The sequence below is a fragment of the Dipodomys merriami genome, unplaced genomic scaffold, assembly GCF_024711535.1.
Source record: "Dipodomys merriami isolate MVZ:Mamm:240054 unplaced genomic scaffold, mDipMer1.0.p SCAF_21, whole genome shotgun sequence".
NCBI lineage: Eukaryota > Metazoa > Chordata > Mammalia > Rodentia > Heteromyidae > Dipodomys > Dipodomys merriami.
Genome location: NW_027203493.1, coordinates 1,245,313 through 1,271,578, shown reverse-complemented (window position 1 = coordinate 1,271,578; position 26,266 = coordinate 1,245,313). Strand labels below are relative to the sequence as shown.

General features: G+C 54.9%; 1 protein-coding gene across 5 annotated transcripts in view; it reads right to left on the bottom strand.

The window, feature by feature from the left end:
• Syt7 (synaptotagmin 7) overlaps positions 1 to 25,991 on the bottom strand; it is a 60,188-nt gene extending 34,197 nt beyond the window's left edge. For 2 of the 5 annotated variants that reach the window (XM_070032176.1, XM_070032178.1), the window contains exons 1-2: positions 25,628 to 25,991; positions 3,549 to 3,652 (exon numbers count right to left, since the gene is read on the bottom strand). In XM_070032176.1, coding sequence (XP_069888277.1) covers positions 3,549 to 3,652; positions 25,628 to 25,658 — 135 coding nt within the window. In that variant the 5' untranslated portion in view covers positions 25,659 to 25,991. Of the gene's footprint in view, positions 1 to 3,548; positions 3,653 to 6,909; positions 7,057 to 25,627 lie in introns of those variants that run through there. The other 3 variants (XM_070032179.1, XM_070032181.1, XM_070032177.1) reach the window with 3 other exon arrangements.
• Between the last annotated feature and the right edge of the window lie 275 nt (positions 25,992 to 26,266).

Below are 26,266 nucleotides of genomic sequence, written 5' to 3'. Positions count from 1 at the left end.
ATAGACAGGCACTCCATTCTGCCCCTAGCACCCCTGCATCTCAGGGGTACCTGGGTCTTGGCTCCAGCTATGCTTCACATTCCCTGTATCACACTGGCCAAGTCTCTTCCCTTCTCTGGCCTCTTGCTGCCTTCCTGAAATGGTATGACGTCACCAGATGAGCCCCCTGAAGGATGAGACCCCACTCCTAGACCACCAAGCTGCCCTGGAGTGGAGGCCCACGAAGGCAGAGCTGTATGTTCTCTAGAACCTGGAGTTGAGCTTGGTACCACTTGGCAGTCAGTTCTCGAAAAATAACTGGAAGAAATGCCTCCCCTTATCCCACCCACTCTGGGGTCTGGACCACTGGAGACCACTGAAATCTTAACAGCTAGAATACAGAGTTGTGAAGGTGGCTCAGTGGTAGAGTGCTTGCCTAGCATGCATGAAGCCCTGGTTTGATTCCTCAGTACCACATACATAGAGAAAACCGGAAGTGGTGCTGTGGCTCAAGTGGTAGAGCGCTAGCCTTGAGTACAGACAGGCTCAGGGACAGAGCCCAGGTCCTGAGTTCAAGCACCAGGACTGGTTAAAAAAAAAGAGTTAGAATGCAGAGGTCCTCGACCTTCTGGGCTCTCAATAGCTTCACTCTCAGACCTGTCTCTAGTTCTTCTCACTATCATCCCCAAGTTCAAATCCCCAGCACCTACTAGGGTTAACTGGGAGCATCAGGGGTAGACCACCCCATGGTGGCCAAAGACTGTCCCTTAGGTAAGAGTCCAGCCCCCACTATTTTCCAGTCCCCAGGCAGGGCAGGGCAGGGTGGATCTGTTTGGTGGCATTCCCAATGCTCTTATCACAACACCCCTGCCCACCTCCCAACACGCTTCTTTCTGCTCTTGGCAGAAAGACCTTGTCCCTTCAGCATCCTCCACTAAGGCTCATCAACTGCCCCTTCCCCAAGGCCAGACAGAGCTGGGGTGGGTGGGTGATCTTGATTTATCCAGGGCATTCTGGGAGTTGAGAGGCCCTTCCCCTCTAGCTGTAACTATTTTATTACTGTGCAGTAGGAGCTGAGGCATGATGGGCAGTGGAGATAGAAAACAGGGCAGGACTTGACTGGGGGGCAAGGGGAATTTAATAGGCGAACCCAAGTCAATAGGAAAGCAGGCGGGGCCCAGGAGATATGAGGCTGCTCCAGAGGAGCCCACAGCACCAGTCTGCTTATCAGGGAGGGGGAGGGGGCTGGGGGGCTGGCTAGGCTGAGCCGGAAAAAGCCAGCTGGAGATTAAGGAAGTTATTAATGTTTGGAAATGGGATCTGGGCTGTCAAGGAATCACGTCACTGGTGGTGAGGGGACAGGCAGGCAAGGAGAGCCCAGCAACTGTGTGTGTGTGGTGGGGGGGGCAACAGTTCACAGCCCTTCCCTTCAGCAAGGAGACAGCCTGGTCAAAAACCTCCCTGGTATCCAGGACAAGGGGATGAAGATGGTAGCATTTTGGTGTGTGTATTGGGGAAGGGAGGTTTGGAAGATAATGTTCTACCTATGGCCTGGAGTTCAGGAGGGGCCCTGACTGGGAGCCAGGCATGGGGTTGAGCACAGGGCAGGGGTCAGCTCTATGTCTCTCAGCGGCTCAAGGTATTTCTCATAATGAAAACACCACCTGCTTACAACTGGCATCCTTCAACTCCTATCCCAGGATCAGCCCACATTGGAGGTTGAATGGGGGTAGGGGACCGTTTGTATGCTGATCCTGGAAAGGGTGTCCACATACACACACACACACACACACACACAATCACATACACTCACACATTGTAGTAGGTACATACAACAGCACATATACACATGTGCACATCCTACTGCTCAGGGAAGGCAGCTTCCTCCCCCCCAACATACATACATATATACATACACACATACATACACACTGTTGCTCCAACATACTCATCACAAAGGCACACCTCTCCCCTCCCCCGCCCCCATGCACCCAAAGTCACCAGCAATGCCTGCCTACAACCTTCTTGCCCTGTCTTCAAATACAGACAGACCAAAGAGCCTAACAGGTCTGGCAATGAGGAGCCAGCACAGGGCTGCAGAGTGTGCTCAGCCACTCCCCTGGTTTCTGAGGCCAAGCTCCTTCCATTACCACCCCTGAAATTCTGACACAGATAGACTCGGGGGACCCAAGAACAGTGCAGGGTAACCAGCTCTGTCCACACCCCTGCTGCAGGGCTGGCTGGGCTGGGACAATCACATACTCACACTTGTGTATGTGTGTGAGTGCACGCGCGTGCGCGCGCACACACACACACACACACGGATCTGAGCGGGCCTGCTTTGTAGTTCTTCCCCAGAGGCTGGAATTGTCTGACAGTCCACATCCTAGTTGAGTTTGCTTCTACTATAGAAGCTGTGCTGGCTTAAGCACCTCCTGGGTTCCCAGACCAAGGTCTCTCATAAGACCAATAAATCTTCCCCCCCCCCCAAGAGAATTCTTCCCCTATAGGCATGGGACATGAAGCCTCTCACCCACTCAGTGCCCATGGCTATAGCCCTCACCCTTTGTCCTAATAGTCCCTCTGGGACCGAATGGAGTTCCCAATGTGAAGCTCTGCCCCCACTTCACACCATTCTCAACTGGGGGGCGAGGGAGAGTCTGCCAGGGACCTTTTTTTTCACCTGAGCCCTGCAAAGGCCCTGAACCTTGGACACCTCTCCCCTTGTAGCCCTCCAAGTCCCGCTGTGGTTTCTGGGTGGGGCTGCAGGAGGCCAGATGGAGGGCTGCTGGTGGGGGCTCGCAGAACTGCAGGCTGGGTGGAGCTGAGGGCTGCGGCTGCCTGCCGAGCAGGCTCAGCGCGCTCCCGCTCCCGGGGCCCCAAAGTGATGAATGTCCCTCCTGACAGTCTCGTTACTTATTGATGGCCTAATCCTGCTCGTTAATTCCCCAGCCCTCGTTAAAAATGAAAAGAAGCCGTTTGTGCTTGTACAAACCCGGGAGAACCGGGATGGATGTGCTGTTGGGAGTGGGGAGGTTGAGGGCGTTGCCTCCTCATTGGCTAGAAGATGCCACTCGGCCACGCCCACCGGGGCGGGGCGTGAGAGGAGAGGGGCGGGGCGGGGCGCAGGGGTCGGAGGGGCCTCAATTTCCAGTCTCGGCTCCTGTGAGTTTGGGGCTCTTTATGTGGGCGGTGGGGCGCGCGTGCGCACACACGTGTCCTTGCATGCATGCGCGCACGTGTGTAGTTTCGAGCCTTAAAGGTTTAAGTGTGTCCGCAAATGTGTCCCCACGTTTGTGCTTCTATAGGTAAAAAAGAGACGTATGGGACCAAGACGCAGGCACACACAGGATGCCCTGGCAAGGGGGCTCAGTTAGAATTCACGCTGCTTGCTTTGACATTCACACACTGTGCACTGTGCATGTGGCATGAATTTCCACGGAGCTGTGTCTGTGTGGGCAGGTGGGCTATCTGCACAAGCTGGAGCTAAGCACATGTCTGGAGTTGTGGAGGGAGGGGTGCAGGGCCACCTTCCCCCAACCCCCTACAGGGACCCACGGGCGCCTCACCAGTTTACGCTGACACCAGTGGCAGAGGCCGCAGAGGACGACAGTGACGCTAAGGCTGACGGTGATGATGGCAGAGACCAGGAGGACATCACGGGTGGGTGCCCCTAAAGAGGACAGGCACAGTCAGACCCTCAGCGGTCTATCCCAAAGGGCCCCCCTCCTCCCGGCTCCAGAATAACCCATATCCTCCTCTTCCCTCTTGGTTAGGACATGGGGAGCTTTGAGTCCAGGTTCTACTGCCAGCTCTGCCTTGCTGGATGAACTTGCGAAGTCCTTCCCTTCCTCCATGCCTCAGTAAAATGGGGGGACTGTGCCACTTGGCATCTCTTTTCAGTGCTATCCTCCAGACTTGACACTCTGCAGAGAGAGGCCAGACTTCACCGGGCCCATGATCTCTCTGAAGAAACCACTGTTCTTGTAGTTTTCCAGACTTCCACTCACACCCTACTCTGAGCCACAGCTCCAGTGAAATGGGACCAAAGGACAGTAGCTCCTACAGTTCTCTGAGCACATCTGCCTCTGACGCACCATGGACCTTCTTAAGTGTTTGCTTGCTCAAGACCCAACAGCCATATGTGTCCTTAAGAGGAATTTTCTAGGGGCTGGGAAGGTGGCTCAGTGGTAGAGCACTTGCCTTGCATGCCTGAGACCCTGGGTTCGATTCCTCAGCATCACATAAACAAAAAGTAAAAAAGCCAGAAGTGGCACTGTGGCTCAGGTGAAGAGCTGAAGAGCTGAGGGACAGTGCCCAGGCCCAGAGTTCAGGCCCCAGGACTGGACCCCCCTCCCCCCAAAAAGAGGAATTTTCCAGAACCTTCTGCCCACCTTGGCTCAGCTTACTATGTTGGAAGTCTCTGCCCATCCCTGCTCTCTCCATCTTAGCCCCTGAGCTTACCTCTGGCCCTCCCTCCAATCCTGTTGGCTCTGGCACACATTTTGTGCTGCTCAGGGGCCAGATGCTTCAGAAAATGAAGACCTTGATGCTCTTCAAAGAAAGAGATCAAACATGGGGGGAGGGGGAGAAACTCCAGGTTTTTTCCTGAATCTTGTCTCTTCCTAGCTGTGTGGCTTTGGACAAGTCATATAAGCATTCATTTTTCTCCTCTGTAAATGTGGATTAGCAGCCTCCTCTGTCTTCCTCACAGGTGGTTGTAAACGAGTCTAAACCAAATGCAAGGAAAGCAAAACCTTGACCCAAAGTGGGAATGTGGGGGAGTGAGGAGAGAGAGAGAACAGCAGAGATCACGCGTGCACTGTAAATATGTGTGCACTGGGATGTGTCCTGAAGTCAGGGAGATGGGGTGTGTTTACAGAGGAGCCTGCGTGGGCTCTTTGGTGCCAGTGATTGTGGTAATTAAGAGTTGGAGATATTTGTCTGGTCCCAGTTCCTGCGGTTTTTCTGTCTTCCCTTCCTCTCCTGGTCTCTCTTGCTTGGCCAGAAGGCCTTGTGGAGGAACTAGCAGACACCTGACTTGCAGAGCCTCTTAGTTCCTTCCCCCCACCACTGCAGTGCCATGGGGGGCCTGCTCTCTCAAGGCTGCTGCCCAGCTCCCACCTCTCTCTTTGCATCTTTGTGGGACTTCTTAATGTAAGTCTCTTTGCCACCTCTGCCAAGCCTGTCCACCTGTCAGGCCCACAGGGACTCCGCCTGTGCCAAGTGCATAGCCTCAACCACCAGAAGCCCCTGCGTCCAGTTCACTGTCAGCCACAGGGCCCACAGCAACCATGAGCTGTGACCTGGACAACCTGCGGACATCAGATCCTGCCCATGGAGGTCTCACACATCAGTGACCCCTCCTCGCATAGAAGATGAGCCAGGAATTCCAGGTGCTCCGTGTACAGGAAAAACTCAGTCCTCACAACAACTGAGATATGCATTATGAGTTGTCCCTATTATACAGATGAGGAAAACTGAGCACCAGACGGGTCAACGTGATGCTCACACTCAGTTAGCTAGCAGTGGGAGAGCTCAAGCCCAGGTGGCTCAGTTAGAATTCATGCTGCTTCCTTCGCCATTCACACCCACTAACAGAGGTGGCTGTCTGTGGTTCTCAAAGCCTGCTCCCTGGAACCCCCAGGGTTCCCTGAAGTCAGTCAGGGGCTCTGGAGGTGGGGACTGAGCCGATAGGCTGTGGTCTCTTAAGCCCTCTTCAATCAGAGCAGCAGTATTTCCCTTGGCTTCACATCTTAGGCTTTTGCAGAAAATTCCATTTGAAGGAGCTGTGTTGCTAAGAAAGCTGAACCCCTCTGGAACAGTGACTCCTCCCCCACAAGATCCCCCAGCCCCCTCAGCAGCCCTCACACAGCCCTTGAAGGCAGGGTGAAACAAATGCTTGCGATTGCAAATTGCACTGATGTTGTGAATAAAAGTGACAAGATGTCCTTGGCCAGCGTGCCCTCGAGTGCCGTGCCATCAAGGGGAGCAAGCGTGTTCTCGCCTGCCATCAGAGAGGGAGCCGTTCCTAGGGCCTGGTGTCACTGTGTCTCTGGCTGGAGGGGACCCTGAGAGTCATGGGGGTGCCCCTCCCCCAGTCCTGGTGGGGACAGGGAGTTGTTTCTGCAAGAGGCTGTCCCTGCATGGCCAGGCCCCGTCAGGAAGGCTGCTGTGCCTGTGTGGAGCCCAATTTGTCTCCCTGGAAGTCCACACACTCTCTCCCCTCATGGTCCTCCACCTGACCTCTGGAACTACAAGGACTCTGCCACATGACAGGCCTCCAAATCCTTGCTGACAGTTCCCATGTCCCCTTCAAGTCTTCTGCAGGCAAAGCTGCCCAGGCCCTTCTATCCCTTCCTCGGATGACACACATGGTTTCAAGTCCCCTTATCGTCAGCATATTAACATTCAGGGAAAGAAAATATTGTAGCCCGAGTCAGCCTTTTGACAGGGCTGAGTTCCACGACCTATCCTTGGGCAGAGGAGACATCGTGGATTCCCCAGGGGTGAGACACAGACAAGGGCAGACAGATGACATCCACAGACCTGAGAGGTAGGGTGAGCCAAGAGCTGGGCACAGCCAGGCTGACTGGGCCACTCAAAGGGGTGTCCTGGGAGTGGGGTGTGGGTTCACACACACTATTGTGTAATGCCCAGGCCTGTACTGGGCATTAAATGATCTTCTTGTGTCCACTGAGCAAAGGCTGTGTTCCTGGCAAGTGTCAGGGGAAGGCCTGGAGACAAGATGCCCGTGCTGTCTTCCTCTCTCTAGCAGGGTTTCATCTCTCATTTGGAAACTCTTCCCAGCGTCCCAGTATACCAGGCTCTGCTATACAATAGGTGTCCCATCAATGCTTGTTGTGAGAATGAATGAGGAGAAATCCCAGGAAGTAAGGATATCAATGGAGGCTACTAGTTATTACTCACCTTGTGTATACTTCATTCTAGGGCCCCTGAAGTCAGGGGTGAAATCTGCACAAAGACATGTTCAGCACACATTTGTTGAATATTCAGTGCTTGCATAGGATATCTTACTTGTCATTCAAACAAGAAGGGACGGGAGAGGCGTCAATGTCAATGTGAGACTTTCAGAGTCTCTCTCTTTTGAACACACACACACACACACACACACACACACACACACACACACACACACCTTCTGTTCTTCTCCATGTCCAACTCTGCCTGACAAACTTGATTTTTCTAGTCTTAGATGAAAACACTCCCTCCATGAAGCCTTCTTTATTTTGTCTGGGGGTGGGGTGGGGGGGGAGATTATTTTCTCCTGCCTCTGAGTACCCATAACACTGTCTTTTAGTGATTAAGAGCCAGGGCTCAGCAGTCAGGCTCCTGGGCTCAGATTCTGGTGCAGATTCTTCCAAACACCATGACCTAATCCCTGTGGGCCTTGGTTTCCCATCTATAAAGGGGGTGAGGAGCGATTAAGTACATTTTTCATAGGACTGCTGTGAGGTTTCAAGGAATTAGCATGCATAATGTGCTTAGCACCGTGCCTGACACGGTAAGTAAGCAATAAATGCCAGCTACTATCCTCACCTCGCCACGTCACAACCTGTACACGCCATATCTGGGGCATATGGAGCTGGTGTTCAATCAGTGTTGAATGAATCAGAACTGGATACACTCGAGTCATCCCCACAGGGCAGCACAGGTTAGGGGTCACATCTTACTCAATTTTATGTGTCACTAATCACCCCCCTTGTCCCAGTAACTAGCCTAGGACACCCATAGCAGGGAAAGGAGAGGATGGAGACTTGGACTGTGTGTGTGTGTGTGTGTGTGTGTGTGTGTGTGCGCGCGCGCGCGCGCGTGTGTGTGTGTGTGTGTGTGTGTGTGTGTGAGACAGCTGGAAGCAAGAATGGGCCTCAGGTGTGCACTGGAGACCCAACTCAGTGCCCTGCCAGGGTTCTGCCCCTGTCCTTCTCATCTCCTCAGCAAGCCATGATTAATGGATGAACAGAATCAAACAGGGCCGTGGGCAGCTGAGAGGCCCAAGGGGAGCTGCGGGAGAGGGAATGGACTTCAGAGAGCAAAGCTGGCTAGCTGCCCCCAGGGGTGCAGGAGGACAGCGGGGAGGCGGGAAGAGGCACAGCGACACAGACCCCAACACGGACACCCACAGTCCTCACCTATGGAGTCTCGCCCCTGGCACAGGCATGCATGCATATGTGCTCACACATATGCACAGACACACACACACACACACATATGCAGGAAGTCTAGCTGTGCATGTCATTCCTCTCAGAATTCTTTACCTTTGAAATGTAACATTGTTTGTCTACTTAAATTCTATTTCTTCTTTTGTCCTGCTCCTTCCTTCTAAGGCACAGAAGAGCACGTGCAGTAAATTTGTGCATAGATGACCTGGGTCCGAGCCCCGACTTGGGCCTGGGCCACTACGTGCACCAAGGCAAGGCCTACCCTTCAAATGATGATAATAAACCCTGACTGCCCCTGCTGGGGGGCTGTCAGGACCAAATAATAGCGAACATGGAGGACACACAATGTGACAGACACTGCCTCAGAAGCTTTATATGCCCCATCGCCAGAACCTCAAGCCATTATTAGCTCCATTTCTTGGGGGAAGAAACAGAGGCCTGGAGAACTAAAGGCCTTGGAGCCCCAGTGGTCTCCTTAAGTACCACGTGACGTGACGGTGTTCTGTAAGGGGCCACACTGGACTGTCTAGCCACACCGTTTTCCTCCTTCCAACGAGCACATTCGTGCCTAGGGGCCTTTGCAGGAACAGTTCCCCCAGTTCACCTTACCTTACCCTCTCTACCTTCCAGGCCTGAAGCCAAAGATGAGCTTTCCTGCCTCCCACAAGTCCTTCTCCATCTCCAGGAGCTATGACAACTCACCATTTGGGGTTAATAATTAGCTTTCTATGTCTTTTCCACAATGGGAATACTTTGGTGGTTGAAACTCCAGATTACTCATCTCTGAAGCCCCACATACACAGAGAGACTGGAGAAATAATTGCTAAACCAATGCATGAAGTTATTCGAGGTTCTTGGTAAGCCCACCTCCTCCAGGAAGCCTTCTCCAATGACAGACACTTACAGCAGACTCTTCTTACTCCTAGCTTGAATTAACTGATTCTCTGTCCGATTTCTCTTTTCCTTGCTCTTCAAGAACCATTTTTGGTATGAACCTTCTTTGGCAAATACAAGCCACTGGAATCCCTGAGAGCCCCTTTACCCACAATTCATTTGGTCTCACAGGTTGTTCTATCTTCCCCATACCCTCTCAGTCTAGACTGTCCCCTCTCCTAGAGGCTCTTTCTGGACTCCCCAGATCCCACCTGCCATAAGCCACAGTAACCAAGGCATATTCTGCACTGAGCCATGTCCACAGTCCTCAACATCACTCTGAAAATAATTCTCTTATGCCCATTGTACAGGGAAGGAAACTGAGGCTCCGAAGGGCTCATTGCTCTCAAGAGAACATAGCAAGAGAGACATAAAGCCAGAATGAGGCCTGAGGTCTTTCAGAAGCCCTGCTGCTGTTCCTCTTGCTCCACACTAGAGGAGCTATGCCTTGAAGTAAGTCACCCCGGAGACAGAGAATAAAGAAAAGGATCAAGGGAACCCGAATACAGAGAAGCCAGGGAAAGGGCTCCCACTTTCTCAAGAATTTTGCCAGGTGGAGCCAGGCTCAAGTAAACACAAGCATTTCAGAGACCCTTCTAACACACCTTTCCAGGCTCTTCTATATTCTACTGCCCTGGGCAGGGACCCAGAAAAGCATCTATACAGAGATAGACTCAGCACAGGTAAAGATCCCCAAACTTGCTGGGGATTGGGTGCTAGAGCCAGGTAGGCCAGGAGTGCAGAGGGAAAGATGTGGCTTAGGATATGCCTGGGTCTCTGTCTCTGGGTCTGACTACAGCACAACAACTCTTGCAGAGAAAGAGCAGAGTGCTGTTGAGGGTGGTTGGGGCTCTGTCTGCCAGCACCTTTCCATTCTGAGCCTGCCTCCTCCCACCTGATCCTGCACTACGCAGCACTTCCCCCCAGCCTCCAGGATGACGTTGAAGGTAGAAACAGTGAAAGCTGGAGTCACAGGTTTCGGCAGGAAGCTCCCTCAGCAAAGGCGGGAGGGTGTTTACAAGTGGGCAGAGCCTTGCAGCTCCAGGGCAATTTGGGCAAGAGAAGTAGGGGGGGGGAGGCATCTTCAGTGCCTGTTGTACCTCCCCTATTCCTCCTAACCTGACATACACAAGAAAGCCAGGGAGTGAGGCAGGGGTGAGGAGAAAGGAAGAGAAAAACCATTCAGACAAACCTGGAAGCTCAGATCGCTACGTAAAGCTTGGTTTCTTAGCATCCTACAGAATTTGCTTCCCCTCTTTCACTTTGAAACATCCCTTCCCCAGCTATCTACCTTGGAATCTGGCAGCTTTTCCCTTGTAAGAGGAAAAAGAGAATGAAATAGGGGAGAAGGGAAAAAGAAAGAGCTAGACAGCCCAGCCTGCTCTTCCTAAGAAAGCTGGGCCTTGGCTCTTCCCCTCTTCCCTCTGGCCATTCTCTCTTGAGTGTCCTTCAGAAAGCCAAGGAGGTGCCCAGGACAACTCAGGCCTCACCTGAGGCAGGAACAAAACTGGTAAAAGAGGGGGGGGCTGGAGGAATTGTTTTGGAAAGTTACAAGTAGCTCAAAATAGGGGCTTAGCACGAGCAAGCTTCCTCAACCTTGACTGTAATAAAAACAGATAATGCGTGAGTGAGCTGGAGAGAGCATGCTGGCAGGGGCCGCAGAGGCCGGCTGGATGCAGACAGTTTAGAATTCAGAGGAGATGCCAAGTGAGTAAACAGCGAATGAAGGATTATCTGGATGGGCCAGGAGCTGTTCCAGCAAGAAATTGGATGGGGACATGTCAGGATCCACAAGCACTTCGACTCCTCATCAGGGAGTGAGACCTGGTCAGCTACAAGGGCCTCATCCATACCTTCCTTACCTCCTCTCTCCCTCCCTCCCTCTCTCTCTCTCTCTCTCTCTCTCTCTCTCTCTCTCTCTCTCTCTCTCTCTCTCTCTCTCTCCCTCTCTCTCTTCCTCTCTCTCATGCAAAGAGCACGGCCTTGGGAATAATTGTTTGCATTTGTACCTTGCAAAGTGTACTTTGCAAAGTGCTGGCCACTTTACCAAGGGTTTCAAATCCATTATCACATTTAATGTTGTTGATAGGGATATCTTCTGCCTGGTGATCCCCTCCCCTTACCATATCTACCTCATTTCATACAAATTCTTGGCTTAAGGAGGAGGCCTAGTGAGCCAAGCTTCCATCTTTGGCTTCAAAACAGGAGGCAGGGAAGACAGGCCATCTGCAGACCCTAGAGAGCTGCTGAGCTCAGAAGTCACCAGGGTTAAAGCCATCCAGGATGGAGGGGACCAGGGGTCAGCTCTGAACAGGGATCCCAGGCCGAAGGATATCTAGCCGCGAGTTAAGTCAGGAACCTGCTGCCTTACACACATACTCCCACCTGAGTCCCAAAGCCAATGAACTGCCCAGGAAGCCATGAAAATGATCATGTCCATCAGAACAGCAGGAGCCCAAGATGAGTAGGTGAGATGATCCTGCCTCTCCTCCAGGAGTGTGGAGCGGAAGCAGGATCAGGGATGTGTGATGATTAAGTGCGGGCCCTGACCACTAGTTACTCTTATGAATAATGCATAGTTGTGCCTTGGTCTAAATCAGCATCTTATTGTTATTAATAATACAGGGCTGCAAAGAAGCTGGGGTTGGAACGGTGTGCTGTATTTCATTTGTGGATCTCAGGAGCACTGTACAATTCCTCATCTGATGACTCAACTCTACCTCCTCAGGCTTCAGGCTTCCATATAGGAAGTGGCACCTGTCCTTCCTGACTTCCTCCTACATAAGGCTTAGAGCCATGAAGGCCACAGGGGTGAGGAATCATCTACTCTGAGTTTCAGATCCCTGGCTAGGGTTTTTTAGCGGAGGAGGGGAACTCTCAGTCCTTGCCAGGGATCTGGAGGATACATTAGCATGTGAAGTGGCTCCCAGAGATGTCTGAGTCAGGTGATTAGCAGGACGTAGAAATCCAGATGTGGATTTCGGCTCTATGACCTTGGATTACTCACTCATCTGCCTGGTTCTCGGCCTTCTTGTTGGAACTTAGGATGTCTGAGGTTCTCTTTCATAGGTGTTGTTTCACTATTCCAGCGTTATCATACCACAGATGATGAGGACAGAGCCGCCAGGTGCTTTGCGCTGTCCATGGTGCTGAAACCTCTACCCTCTGCTTGCCCCTGGCCTTGGTGCTGAAACCTCTCTCGGGCCAGGATGGTGCCCTCCTTTATGGCTTCCTCTTCTCCACGCCCTTGGCATTGCTTTTGACAGTTGGATTCAAGAAACTAGAGCCTTTTCACAATGGTATCTTAGTGTGTAACACTACCAGTTCCTCCCAATCAATCTCCAACTGCAGACTGGTGGATCTGAAGGGCTCCTTCAGCTCAGCTGGTGAAGACCCCCAGTGAACCCCGACAGAAAGAGTTTCACCACTAATACAAAGAGCCCTCTTCCTTCCAGGGTAGCCAGCCACTCTGCCTCCTGGTGGCTGGCGTGGTACTACTGCACCCAGAACAGGAGCACAGAAGGTCCCCAGCGGTGGTGCTGGGCGGGCAGGGAAGGAGCGGCAGACGGTATGGCCCCCGCCGCCCCCTCACTGCTCCTGGGGCAATCTGGCACTCTGAGCTTGCAGCATTGCTCACACCCGCACACTCCTACTTGTCTGACTGTGTCCTGTCTCCTTGAGTGCATGCTGGCCGGGCCACAGCGCAGGCTCAACCCAGATGACCAGTCCTGGGAATAATAAAAACTTCCGGCTCCCTCCTCCAGAAGGGTGGGGTGGACTTGTTGAAACAAAACCTAACCATTCCTTCTGCTGCAAGGCCAGCAAAGTCTCTCCCAGAGCAGAAACCCCCTACTTCACAATCTCCAGAACAAGAACCTTGCCTACAACACCTCCCTAGGAATAAGTGAGGAGCTGGGGGTAAGATGGGAAAGAACACAACTGCAGGATACTCCTATTCTCTTAATCTATAGCTAAGTAGCAATTATGCTTGGTGCTTCTTAAGACTACTTAAGATTAGCCTCACTAGCTGGAGAAACTCCCCTCCTTTGGCAAACACAAAGCAAAGCAAATAAAACCATCTGAAGATAAGAGCTGCTATAGATCCAGACATGGAGTAAAGCTGATGACCTTTAATGACAGTAGATCCAGCCGCTATCACTTATTGAGCACTTGCTACACACCAAGCACTGTGCTGAGTTCTGTAAACATTATATCATTTGGCCTTACAACCCTTCCCCCTCCCCTGCCCTGCCAGAGGAAGCATCATGTGACAGATGAGGAAAGTAGGGTTGGGAGAGGTGAGGTACCCACTCAGACAGGGTAGCTCGTGAGTATTAAGACTTGCATGAGCCAAGCACCAATGGTTCATGCCTGTAATTCTAGCTACTCAGGAGGCTGAGGTCTGAGGATTGTGGTTCAAAGCCAGCCTGGGAAGAAAAGTCCATGAGACTCTTATCTCCAATTAACCACCAAAAAAAAAAAAAAAAACAGAAATAAAGCCATAGCTCAAGTGATAGAGTGCTAGGCTTGAGCCAAAAAAAAGCTCAGGGACAGCACTTAGAACCTAAGTTCAAGCTCTAGAACCAGCACCGAGAGAGAGAGAGAGAGAGAGAGAGAGAGAGAGAGAGAGAGAGAGAGAGAGAGAGAGAGAGAGAGAGAGAGAGAGAGAGAGAGAGAGAGAGAGAGAGAGAGACTGGCACACATGTGAAACCCTATTGCTCTGGATTTACAGCTCAGCTGTGTGTTCCAGAGATCCATCTATCCTTAGGTATTGTCAAGCCCATGCCACCTCTCCACCATCCTCACCTCTCACCCGAGAGCCCTGGGGAAAAGACAACAATGCCTCATCTCTGTAGCACTTAGAGCCTGCTAAGTACTGTGAGGGCCAAGGTGGGCAGGGATGGGCAAGCTAGGATTATATAGGAGAGAAAATAAAAGGCTTGACAAACAAAGTGACTTGCCCTAAGTTGCACAGCGAGCATATAGTCAGAACCCAGTTGAGATGGTGGGCCAGCCAGCTGGCCAGAGCCTAAGGCTGGTTCCTGTGGGTGAGCCAGGCAGGGAGTTCTAGGTGTCTCCATCTTGTGAGGGGCTTTCTGAAGCCCCGATGAGGGCTGTATCCCCCCTCCTCTTCCCTAGGGGCCATCAGCTGGCTCAGCTTTAACTTGAAGTCTTAGAGTCTCATTCTAAATGAAAATTTTTTCCAGGCAATTACCTTCTGCTAATTAGGAAGCAAGGCTGCCAGTCCCAAGGCCCTGAGTTGACCCCTTTCTCAACTCACAGGGGCGGGGGTGGGGGTTGTGGAAACACTAGGTAGCAGACACAGCTATGGAAACTGCCTGGGTCAGGGCCTGTCAGGGCAGGGGTTGGGGCAGGGAGAGTATGAAGGAAAAGGACAGTTCAAGGAACTGGAAGAAGGAAAGTGAGAATGCTAGGGAGGGAGAGGCTCAGTGAGCAATAGCACCAGAGGCCATGAAGCTAGAAGCAGCCTGGACATATCTGTGCAGAGTTGGGGAGACTTAGGTCCTAGAGCAGCAGAAGGAGTCTGGGATATCTGGAGAAACTGGGATACAGGAAGGAAGAAGGGAAGGACTCTGAGGAATCAGAGGAGAGGGAAGGACTTCTGTACAGAGAGGAAGAAGGTACCTTGGAAAGTGGTCAAAATTGTAGGGGAGAGAGAGAGAGAGAGAGAGAGAGAGAGAGAGAGAGAGAGAGAGAGAGAGAGAGAGAGAGAGAGAGAGAGAGAGGAGACTCCAGGAAGGGGAAGGAGAGAGGAAGGGCAGGAAGGAAGAGGGAATTGCTGGAGGAAAACCCCAGAGAGAAGGGGGAGGAGGATGGGGAAGGACAGCTTGGAGTGGCAGATCCCACGGCCACAAGAAGGGCTCTCTCTACGTCATTGTCCTTGAGCCTCCCCAATGTCACTACCCAGCCAGCCAGGCTTGCACACCCTCCTGCGCAGCCACAGGTGCGGGCGGGCACGACGGCAGGCCACCAGCCAGCTCAGGCCCCAGATGCTCCACTCATTGTGGGCAGCCAATTGACCTCCTTCCCTGTCCACCTGCCACCTCCTCCAGTGGGCTGAGCCAGGGCCCCTCCTGGGTCATACAGCAACATGACTTGAAGCCTTTAGAACTGTCTGGTCCAGCTTCTTCACTTCTGGGGGTAGGGAGAGGATCAAGGCTCAGAGAGGAAATGGTACTCATCCAAGGTCATATGGCCAGTGGATGCTGAAGCCCGATGCAGAGGTCCATCCAGTGGTGGGCCCTGTTCCCTTCCCTCCTGGGCAACAATGGCACAAGAAGACAGCGATCTTGGTTGCCAGGAGGTCACACCCTGATCAAAGCTCTGTGGACAGTGAGGCAGTGAACGGAAAGGAGCAAGGATGGCCACAGGTGGAAGGGAAGTGGAAGGGTTCTGGCAGGGTTCTAATTGCAGCAACATTATCAAACACCTAGTAGGCAGAGTGTGCCAGCTACTTACCACATGGTATGCAGGACTCCGTTTGATCCCCATGACAACCCCATAAAGTACACAGTACTGCTATCCTATTATAGAGAAGAAACTAGGACTCACGAGGGTTGAGTGATTTGGCCACATCTACCGAGCTAGCCAGTGAAAATGGTGCCAACTCTACTTAGACAATGGATCTAGGGTGGTCAGTTATGTCAAGGCCACTGCCCCGAGGACCCCTACAACATGGCATTAGCTGAAGGCACTGAAGTCTGAGTTCCCAGGACCAGTTTCCAGCTCTGGCAGGTGAGGGGTTCGTGTGGCTCCCAGCGGGCAGTACCGTGAGGCCCTAGACTTGATCAAATCCTCCTCTTAGGACATCACAGTCTGGGTTGTATTGCTGGCTCTGCTGCCAAGTTACTGTATATCTTTGCACAGATCATTCGCCCTCTCTGGGCCTTAGTGCTCGGCAGTAACTGTACAGGCAGTCTTTGGCAGTTTACAGATTCAAATGCCCCGTTTCACAGGTGGGAAATGAAGTACTACAAGGTCAAGATGCCCAAGGTCACAAAACCGATCAACACATGGCAGCTCTAGATTTGAATCCATCCCTTCTGATCCAGAGCCCCGTGCTCTGAAAGTCTCTCGGTATCACCTCCCAAAGGACCCTCAGGCCCTGTAGCAGAGACATCTGCCATCGCCCGCCACACAGCCACCCGTGCCATCAGATTTCCACACGGCCCCATGCCTGCATGTGCTGTCTGTTCCACACCTGTTTCTGTGCTTCCACCCTGCTTCTAGGTGGCCTAGCCCTGCTGGGCAACACATGTCACAAACATTCCAGAACAGCCCAACTCCCAGCAGCTCAATTCCCACACGCATGCGCACATACATGTGCCCTCCCCACACATACACACACCGTGTCCCCCACTCTGGTTGATGTGTGGGGACCACGTGTTATGCTGCAGTGCATGGCCACGTGGCAGTGACGTGGGCTACCACACCCTTTTCTCCTCCGCTTCCTTCCAGTGCCTGGGTGGCTGGCTCATCAAATCACATACCTGCCGGCACCCCATCCCCACTGCCTTCCTCATGCCTCTCCCTGAACAGACGCAGGCACCTTTCCAGGAAGGAGACAGCCCCGGGCTCAGCCTGGCTTCAAAGATGCCAGCCAATCTGGGGGCAGAGAGGGAGAAAGAGACATCAACTGGAAGCTTGGGGGGTGGGGAGAGGTCTGGAGTCCACAGTTCCTATTGGAGACCATGTCCACCCCACCCCCCCAGGCCACTGCTGAGTTCTTACAACCCTAGGGCTAGCCACCTCCTGTTGTCACTGCCAGATGTGGGGCCACAGGGGCACCTGGAACAGAGCACCTGCCCCTCACTCTCCTCACCACCACGATTCCGCTGACTGAGTTACCATTGCACCCCTCCGTCCCATTCCTGGTCCCTGCTCTCTCCTCCCCCTGCCCAAGCATCTCTGAGTTCTGGGTATTTTTAGGCCTCAGCTGACAGGCTGTGAAATCGCTCCCTTCGCACCTCCCCAACCAGGCGGGGGCTGGAGAGGGAGGAATGAGGTTGTGGGGGGGGGCACACAGACGATTCATGAGGCTCCTCTGGGGCTGGCAGGTGCCAAGCTGGGAGTGAGGGCTCCTCCCATTTTCCCCAGGAGCCTCCCCTGGTGAGAGGATCCCTCCACCTTGCCTGGAGAAGAGGATGATGGAGACAGGGTGGGTAGGAGCTTTTACTCCATTCAGGGACCTGAGAACAAAGGCTTCAGAGGACAGCCCAAGCACAAAAGGAAGTGCTGGGGACACATTCTGAATCCAGCTCTGCAGCCAGTACAAACTTCAAGCGCTCCCTTCTGAGAGACAGGCTGAGAGACAGGCTGGCTTGGATCCTAGTAGGGTAAGGGAGGTGCCAGGCAGTGGATTCAAGTGGTTAGGACCTTGCCTTTGAAGTCAGGCTGACTCAGTCTTATCCTACATCTGCTGAGTGACCCACCCAGGACCCTCCAGCGTTCTGGGGCTCGGTTTCCTTATCTGTAAGACAGTGACAATTTGATCTCCCTTGCAGGACAGCTGTGAGGATTAAATAAAGGAGCCAAAGGATCTGTGAGACTTCCTGCTAGAACCTTCAGTTCCTCCCAACGACCCCTTTCTGGGCTTGCTTTCTTCCCATAGCAGAGGTCCACCCTTCATCCTGGCATCAGGCTCTTTGATGCCATCTGACTGACCCCCTCCCATGGAACAAATCCACAGCTAAAGTGAGCGGGCCCTATAGGCCCTCTCCCTACTTCTCATTTCAGGATGAATGTGCATGCACACACACACACACACACACACACACGAGCACACAGACACAAATGCCAACCTGTGTGCTGCCAGGGCCTCCATGTGAGGGTGTTTGCCCTGAGACGACCCCCCCAAAGGAAGTAGGAAGACATACCCAGGCCCTGCTGGGAACCGCCCTTGTGCCAAGGGCCGTGGGCACAGAAAGGGAGGCGGCCCGCCGAGTTGCCGTGGAGATAGTTTGGCTCTGATGGGGCACTGGAGCTCAGGCCTGGTGGCTAGAGTGTGACTTCTCCAGGGCCTGGGCCCAATGCCCAGGGTAGGAACAGACACAGAACCAATCCTCAAGAACATTATCTGTGCCCCCCAGGCCTGGGCCTTCCTATCTTGCTAGCTTGCCCACCTAGCTGGTCATCCTTGAGAAGACTTTTCTTTCTTTCTTTCTTTCTTTCTTTCTTTCTTTCTTTCTTTCTTTCTTTCTTCCTTCCTTCCTTCCTTCCTTCCTTCCTTCCTTCCTTCCTTCCTTCCTTCCTTCCTTCCTCTTTGTCAGTTGTGGGGCTTGAACTCAGGGCCTAAGTGCTCTCTGTCCCTGAGCTTTTTTGCTCAAAGTGAACACTCTATCACTTTGAGCCACGGTGCCCCTTTTGGTTTTCTAGTGGTTAATTGGAGATAAGAGCATTTTCCTGCCCAGGATAGCTTTGAAACCCAATCCTCAGATCTCAGCCTCCTGAGTAGCTAGGATTACAGGCACGAGTGGGGTTACAGGGATGAACCACCAGTGGTTCATCCAGCTATGAGAAGTCTTTTCTGATGCCCCAGGAAGCAATGCTTGGATCTTTGTTGATGCCCAGCCCCATCAGACTGCCCATTCCCAGCCACTAGATTGCCAAAGGTAGGATCTAGTCTAATTGAGTGGTGCACAGCTCTTAATGTGGGTAAGTTGGGACCCAGCCCTGTGTAGGTAAAAGACAGAGGAGAAGCTGAGCAGAAGTAGGGGCAGGAATGCTCCCCACAGCGATTCCTGCTCCATCTACTTGCCTGCCTCTGACTCTCCCATCCTCCACACTCCCATGCTGTTCACCTGCTGAAAAGCTTCTATTGGCTTAATTGAAAAAAAATCCAGCTTTGGTATTTGTGAATGCTAGGACCTTTGTATTCTGACCCAAGGTACCTTCCAAGCCTTGAATCCTGCTATGGCCCGCCTCCCCGTCTTCCTTCCAGGCAAGTTCTGCACTCACTGATGCCACAACTAGCCAAGACCCCTCAGTTCCCCAAGCCACTGATAAGCTGTCCCCATCTTTCTTAAGGCCTTGCTTGTGCAAGCACTTATTCTGCCTTAAGAGCCAAGGCCCTACACCCAGAGCTCACACTCGGGTCCAGTAGTGGGGCTGAAATCCCAGACCGACTTCTTTTACTTGTAAATTTTCACTTGCCAGGGCTTTCTGAGGATGGGCCAGTGTGCTATATACTTAAAACAGCACCAAGCCCACAGCTGGCACTCAACAGTCTTGGGTATTCAGTTGATACCTGTCACCAGCTCAATGAAGTCCTGCCCAACTCTGCCACCAAGAAAGCAGCAGGCATGTCCTCTTTGGAGCTCCCAGAACTCCCGTCCCACACATCAATCACTCGGTATACGATCATGTTGATAACAGCTGCCGTTGGCTGAGTATTTACTATGTGCTAGGCTCTCTGCTGAATATGAATCCTGCCTTAACTCACCTCATCCTCCAGCCCCCCGAGGAGGAGAGAGCCATGTCACTGCCCATTTCACAGAGGAGAAAACTGAGGCCATCTGCCAGCTAGGGTCTATGTCAAGACTTACATGGACAGCCACAGCTGGCAACATACAAGCAAGGTGCTTAGTATACAATCAGCATTCCATGAATACAGCGCTTGCTATTTTGGCTCTACGATACTATCAGGAACGAGGGCAGGGTGTGTTGAGAGGGGACCCCTTGCAAAACACAAAGCACCCCCATTACTGGAGAGAAAAAAAAGAGCAAGGACTCAAGAGGGGTCCTGAGGCTGCCAGGGATGGGATAAGGGATGGGCAAAGTGGGCCGGAAGCCCCAATATCTAGACCCAGTTTACTAGGGGACTCTGAAGGGTGCTGGAGTAAGTCACCAAGGTAGGGCCAGGTTGGGCAGAGCAGAAGAGGGCCCGGGAAGTGCTGGCCGTGTTGGCCGCAGCTCTCTGGCCCTGCTGACACCACCCTGTGGTAATGAGATGGATCCAATTTGTACCCAGAGCCCCACGGGGAGCAGCTGCCGCGGCAGGGTTTGAAGTAATTTAATTGGACACATTAGCCACACAGCTCTCTCCTCCGCTCCCCTCGTGCAAAACCTCACGCAGGCCTCTCTTTCACGCCACCCAAGCCCCAGCCTCTCCAAGCTAGGGCGCGCCTATCTGCCCTCAGGCTCCTGGGACCTCTAGGCTTCTGGTTCTTCCCTTTCTCGGATACAAGCAGCAAGTCTGGGAGCCTGCTGAGGTTGGGGCTCAGATCGCTCCCTCCTGTCTCCTTCAACAGACAGAACGGGGTCACTCTGTCTTCTCTTGGGCAGCACTGGAAGCCCCCAGCTTCCCGCCCCCCGCCCCCCAGCAGCACGTGCCTCTTCCAAGAACATCTTTGGTTTTGCCATTCTGGGGGTCATTCTAGAGGCAGGGTCAGTCCTTATCTCAGTCTAGGGGGGAACCTACACTTGTGTGCTCATGCATGTACACACACACATACCACATACATGTGTGCACGCACAGTCGTGGCAATGTTTGTATCTGCATGCAGGAACACCCCACATCCACACCCAAGCAAGCTTGCTTACAGCCAGGCAAGGTTTTGCTCCCCAAAGACTGAGGCCTCAGAGGTGGCTAAACCAGCAGGTGGAAGGTGTGGCAGAGGGCAGGCAAGGTCCCTAAAGGGCATAGGTCCTGCCTGGCTGGGCACAGGGCTGGGGGAGGAGCCCTCCCCAAAGCTTCTCGGCACAGTTCCCTGCGCACCTCAACGCACCTTGCTACAAATACACTCATTAGCTGCTGTTTACAGCGGGCACGGCGCTCCGATGAGCGCTGCTATTACTGTGGCCAGCTGCCGCCCGCACACACGTAGGTACACACAGACACTGCTTCTCCCCCGCCCCGCCCTGGAGCCCCATCCGTGCAGTCACGTGAACATAGCAACCCCGAAAACATCTCAACCCACCATACAAGTCAGGTCCCGCCAGGCCCCGCAAGGGACAAGACGAGCCTCCAGGCAGAGGCCACGTGGAACAGGCTGACGTCCCAGCCCACCTTCCCACCAACTGATCTAGAATGCAGGCATAGGCTCTGGGCGCCATCCAGCCCCTTCCACAGGTCCCGTTGCTGTCTGCCAACTCTGTTCCAACCCTTGGGGAATTGTGCTGGGTGAGACAGAGTCCTGTACCTCCAGATACTAATTGGCCAGGGTCCAGAAGGTCTGCCCTCACTGCCTGGAAGGTCAGGGACCTCCATGTCCATGGAACTGGCACAATTTGCTTGGCACCACTGGCTGTGGTTCCCTGGCAAGGCAGGAGGGTACCCAGGCAGGGCCTGGCACAGGCTAGCTCCGGCACCTGGCCAGACCAGTGACTGCCCTGACAGAGAAAGCTGACCTCGCTGGCCACGCGTGCCACCTGCCGGGCACTGCCCATGGAGCAGGGGGCTGGCTTCAAGCAAGACCGCCTGTGCCCACCTGGGATGCTTTAGTGTTTCTCAGGGGGCCACAAGGCTGACTCTTCCTCTGGCCTGGGCCTCATGGCCCACATGTGGCCCCCCTCACCCACATCTCTCCTGCTGTTCTCTGCCTCATTCCCCTGGGGGAAGTGGTTATTGAAAAGAAAAAAAAAAACAGTCCATCAGATTCAATAAGGATTCAAAGTCCCTGTGAGAATAGGGGGTGGGTGGGGAGTGGGGATGGGGGAATGTAGGGAGGGGAGGGAGCCACACATGGCTCCTCTGCCCTTCCCACAGACAAGCTATACCACAAGGGCTGGCAGGCAGACATGCGCTGTGCTGTCTCAGTGTCCCTGAGGCTTGAGCTTGGGGACAGCCAGGGCTAGAACCCAGCTGCCCAAAGGTGGGTCTTTCGCTTACTTACTCCTTACAGCTGTCTCTTCACCTGTCCCCAGCTGGCTCACCACCCTCCTACAGTTGGCTTTGGCTCACCATCAAAAGAGAACCTTCAGGGGCCATCTCCATCCCTCCACGCCCCCTCTCTCGGGACCATCTTGTAGTCCTTGGGCACCCAGCTGACTGGTCAGGCTGTCCCCCAAAGCTAGAGAGCCGCATGAATCAGGGCCAAGAAAGAGCCAATCTCCACTTCAACTTGATAGGTTGTGGGTACTGGCAATTGGTCCGTACCCTGAAGGGCACCATCTCCCACTCCGATGTGAAGTCCGCTCCCTCCCAGGCTCTCTCCCTGCCATACCTGTTGGGAAGCTAATGAATCTTCAGCCCCAGCCTCTGCCCCAAGCCCAGGATGCAGGCAGCAGGGTACTTGGAGGAGGAAGGGCAGGCCAGAGGAGGAAGGTCCAGAGGCAGTTGTCAGGGAAATGATGGAATGTTCAGCGCTGCTTCCTCCACCCTTGGTCCTCCCCCCATCTCCATCCCCGGTCTTTAATCCTCCCAAGATACCCTTAATCTGCCCATACCTCTAACTCCTGCTTCACACACACACACACACTCCCTCATTGACCTCGACCCCTAACTTGTACCCAGTAAGTGCAGGGTCAGATTTGGTTCCTCTGCCCACCATGCCAAAGCCTCTTCCCTCCACTCAGTTCATGTCTGTCCCTCATACCCTAAGGAATGACCTGCCAGAGTGTGTAAGAGACAGCCCACTAACAGGTGGGACAGACTTAAGGTTTTGAGCACTACTGCTCAGCTCCCAGAGGGCTTGGGGGCTGGCAGACCATCCTTAGGGCCTGACCCCCCTCTCAGCTGGTCCCTCTCTGGCCTTGCTCACTAGCTCACCACAAGGTCACCTCTCCCTCCCTCCTCCTCCGGCTGTCCTGCCTGTCCTGCCTGCCCACTGCAACGCTGACCCCTGCAGGCGTGCTGAAGTCCTGCCCGGCCAGGGAAGGTGGGGGGGGGGGGGAGGAGCAAGCACTCCAGGGAGAGAGGCTGGGCTGGCCAGCTTCAGGGGGAGCAGAAGGCTAGGCCAGGGCAGGCTGCAAGCATAGCTGGGGAGGCTGGGCAGTGTGGAGAGCGGTGTCGCTCAGGCCTGCATGGGAACGAAGACATCTGTGGTCTCATTCATGCTGGACTCCCGTTTTTCTTTCACCGTCCCTTTCTTTTACACAGGAGTAAAATGTACCAAGTGTGTGTGTGGGGGGAGAACTCCAGTCAGGTAAGGTCTTACCTCTCAGCTGTTCCCCCCCTCCTCGCCGCCAGTAGGGACCTGCAGAGTGAGTGGGTGAAGAGCCAGAGTACCCACAGGGATCTTCTAAGGGAGGGAGCAGGAGAGCACAGGAGATTTTTTTTTTTTAGAAGCAGAATTGGGCCGCAGGTGTTGGGGGGGGGGGGGAGGAATGAGGAGATTAGGATGTAAGAGGTACTTACTGGTTCCTGGGGGACCAGAGGGGAGAGATGAGGGGTTGGCCTGAGTCACACAGGAATTAATTTGCATATCTCCCTCCTACCTGGTGCCAGGCAAAGGGTGGGCAGGAATGGGGGGGGAGACACAGAGTCCTGGCTGGGGGGGTAGCAGAGTCAGGAAGACCTGGGGTGAGCTGCAGGGAGGCATCTCTGGACCTGGGGGCACCAGGGACCATGGAGGCCAGACCCTCTGAGAATCCTGGGGGACTTGGAGCTAAAGAGGCTCTCCAGCAAGGCTAGCACCCATATCAGAGAGAAGCAAACCTCAGGCTAGCCCTCTTCGTAGTCAGAGCTATCCCTGGTGCAGACTTGGGGGGAGGGGAGAGGGGAGGGCTGTAAGGGGCAATACAGCTCCTGTTCAGAGGAGATGAGGATAGGAAAAGGTCCAGGGGTTTTGAGTTTGCCAGGAGCAGCACTGGACTCCAGACTCTTTGCCCAGAAGGTGCCAAGCACATCAAATTGGCCTCTCTGAAGAGGGGCAGAGGCGTTTGGAGGGGTAGTGATGTCATGATGCTCAAGCATAGGAGAAAATGAGGAGGGAGAGAAGGGATGTAGGCCTGGGTCTAGAGGCTGGTGGCCTAAGAGGAAAGGAGTGGGGAGCCACCAGTCTGGTAAGAGAGGGAGAGGGGAGTGTCCCTCCCCTCCAGCTGGTCTCTGAACTAAGCTATGGGCTTCTGAGAGTGAACCAAGGGACACAATGGTCCTGTCCTTAGTCCTAGTGTGGGAACCTTGCTCCTCTAAGAGAAAATGCCCGGGTAGGTGAGCTGGGGCTTGACAGATGAGAGGAGGGCTTCCACCAATTCAATGTCCCTTCAGCCCTCACCTAGAGGACATTCACAGCAGGACATAAGGCTCCAGGGAGGCAGACTTGAGTGGCCCTCACCCCCTTAACCTGATGATGAGTGAGCATCATGCCTGGTGCCCAGTAGGTGGTCCTCAGTGGCCCTGGGCTGAAGTGAATGGATGGAGGTGACATCGGATCCTGCAAGGGGCAGGGGTGGGCAGAGGTTGCCCCCTAAAGGGAAAGAGCAAGTGTGGGTGGGCTGGGGCAAGAAGGGGCAAAGCCAGATGCCACGATCCTCATAGTTCTAAGCCCTTTCTGGGGAGGGTCTTAGAAAGGTGCACTCCCCCAAAACCTGTACCCCCGAGGGGGCTGATGTGTCAGAGCCCGGCGATTCTTCAGCTGGGAGTAGGTCTTAGGCTAGATCTAGGCTCTCAGCTTTGAAGACAACCCAGAAAGGGAGCCCCTGATGGCAGATCTGGTGGACGGGGGAGATGAGATCGTCTCAGGTTGAAGCTGGGACTAACCCTGAGCTGGAGCTGCAGGGGACCTGCCTACAGGTGGGCATTGCGTGAGAGGAGGCGTCAGGAGCCAAGGAGGAAATGGCAGGGCAATTTCCCCTAGGAAGGAGGAAGAGATTCCTGGCTTGAGCTTGGAAGATGCTGAGCAGACAGACCGTGGGCTCCCCGGCCACTCCCTTCGAGGAGCAATGCAAAGGGGTGCGGCCCCTCCCCCTCCCTCCCTCACCGCACTGAATGAGTTTGGGGCTCTTTGCTTCCCCCCCTCCCCAGTCCTAGGTGCACATTCCCCCAGCACCCCCATTGTCATCTTCCCTGGCCTCCCCCCTCCCACCCCCAGCTCCCGCAGTCCCCCGCGCCCAGAAGCCTCCCTGCCCGGCCGCTGCACCACATTCCCACTTGCCCCCATACACAGTTGGCACCGCCGATGCCTCTCGGCTTCCCTGCGCTCACGATCCCGGGCCCCACGCTGTAAGGATCGTGGTCCCGGGGTCCCTCCGCGCCGGCACCCCCGGGCGGTGGCGCCGGGAGAGCGGGGGGCGCCTCTGGGGGCACTGCCCGGCTCCCGCAGGGGCAGCGGCTCCGCGCTCCGCTACACACGTTGTCCTTGGGCTGCCGGGGGTGGGGGGGGGGGGAAGGAGGTCCTTGTGGGGACACTGCGAGGCCGGCCCGGGCATCCAGCCTGGCACTGTCCAGACGGCGGGATCTGGGTTCGAGCTGGCGCCCGCGGTGCTGGGATGACCCCCGGGGGGAGGGGGCGAGTCCGTGCGCTCCAGCCAACAGCAAAGCCCCGGGGCTGGGGCTCCGAGACGGCTCCCGGCTCTGCCTCCGTCCGGCCCGCCGGTGCGGGGCGCCCCATTCCGCGCGGGGCCGCGCTTACCTGGGCTGGCCGCCTCCGGGTCCCGGTACATGGTCCCCCCTCGTCGCCGGCTCCCTCCGGGCTCCTCAGAGCCGCCCGCGGCCGCACCTTGCTCCGCCGCCGCTGCCGCTGCAGGGCATGGGGCCGGGCGACCCCCGGAGGCGGGTCCGAGGGCGGGGGCCGCGCGGGGCTGCACCGAGCCGCCGAGCCGGGGAGCGGGGGCCGCCCGCCAGCCCTCCCGCCCGCCCGCCGAGCCTCCTCCCTCCGGCCTGCGCGCCGCGTGTGCGCGCCGGAGCGTGTGTGAGTGTGTACGAGGCGGGGTGCGTGCGTGCGTGTGTGTGTGCCTGTGTGTGTGTGTGTGTGTGTGTGTGTGTGTGTGTGTGCGCGCCCGGGGCACCGCCGGCGCCGCCCGCCCGCCGCCGCCGCCGAGCACCGCTGCCACCGCCTGCGCCCGCGGCCGCCCGCTGCCGGCCGAGCGCGGCACTGCAGCCCGCGCCGCCGGCCCGCCCGCCCGCCGGCCCAGCCGCCGCCGCCCCGAGCCGCCCCGAGGGCACGGCCGCCGCCCCGCGCGCCCGGCCCGCTCCCGGACCCGCGCGCCGCGGTGCTTGGAATCTGCGGGTCCCGCCGCACTGCGCGACCAACCCGACCCGTGCTGCCCAG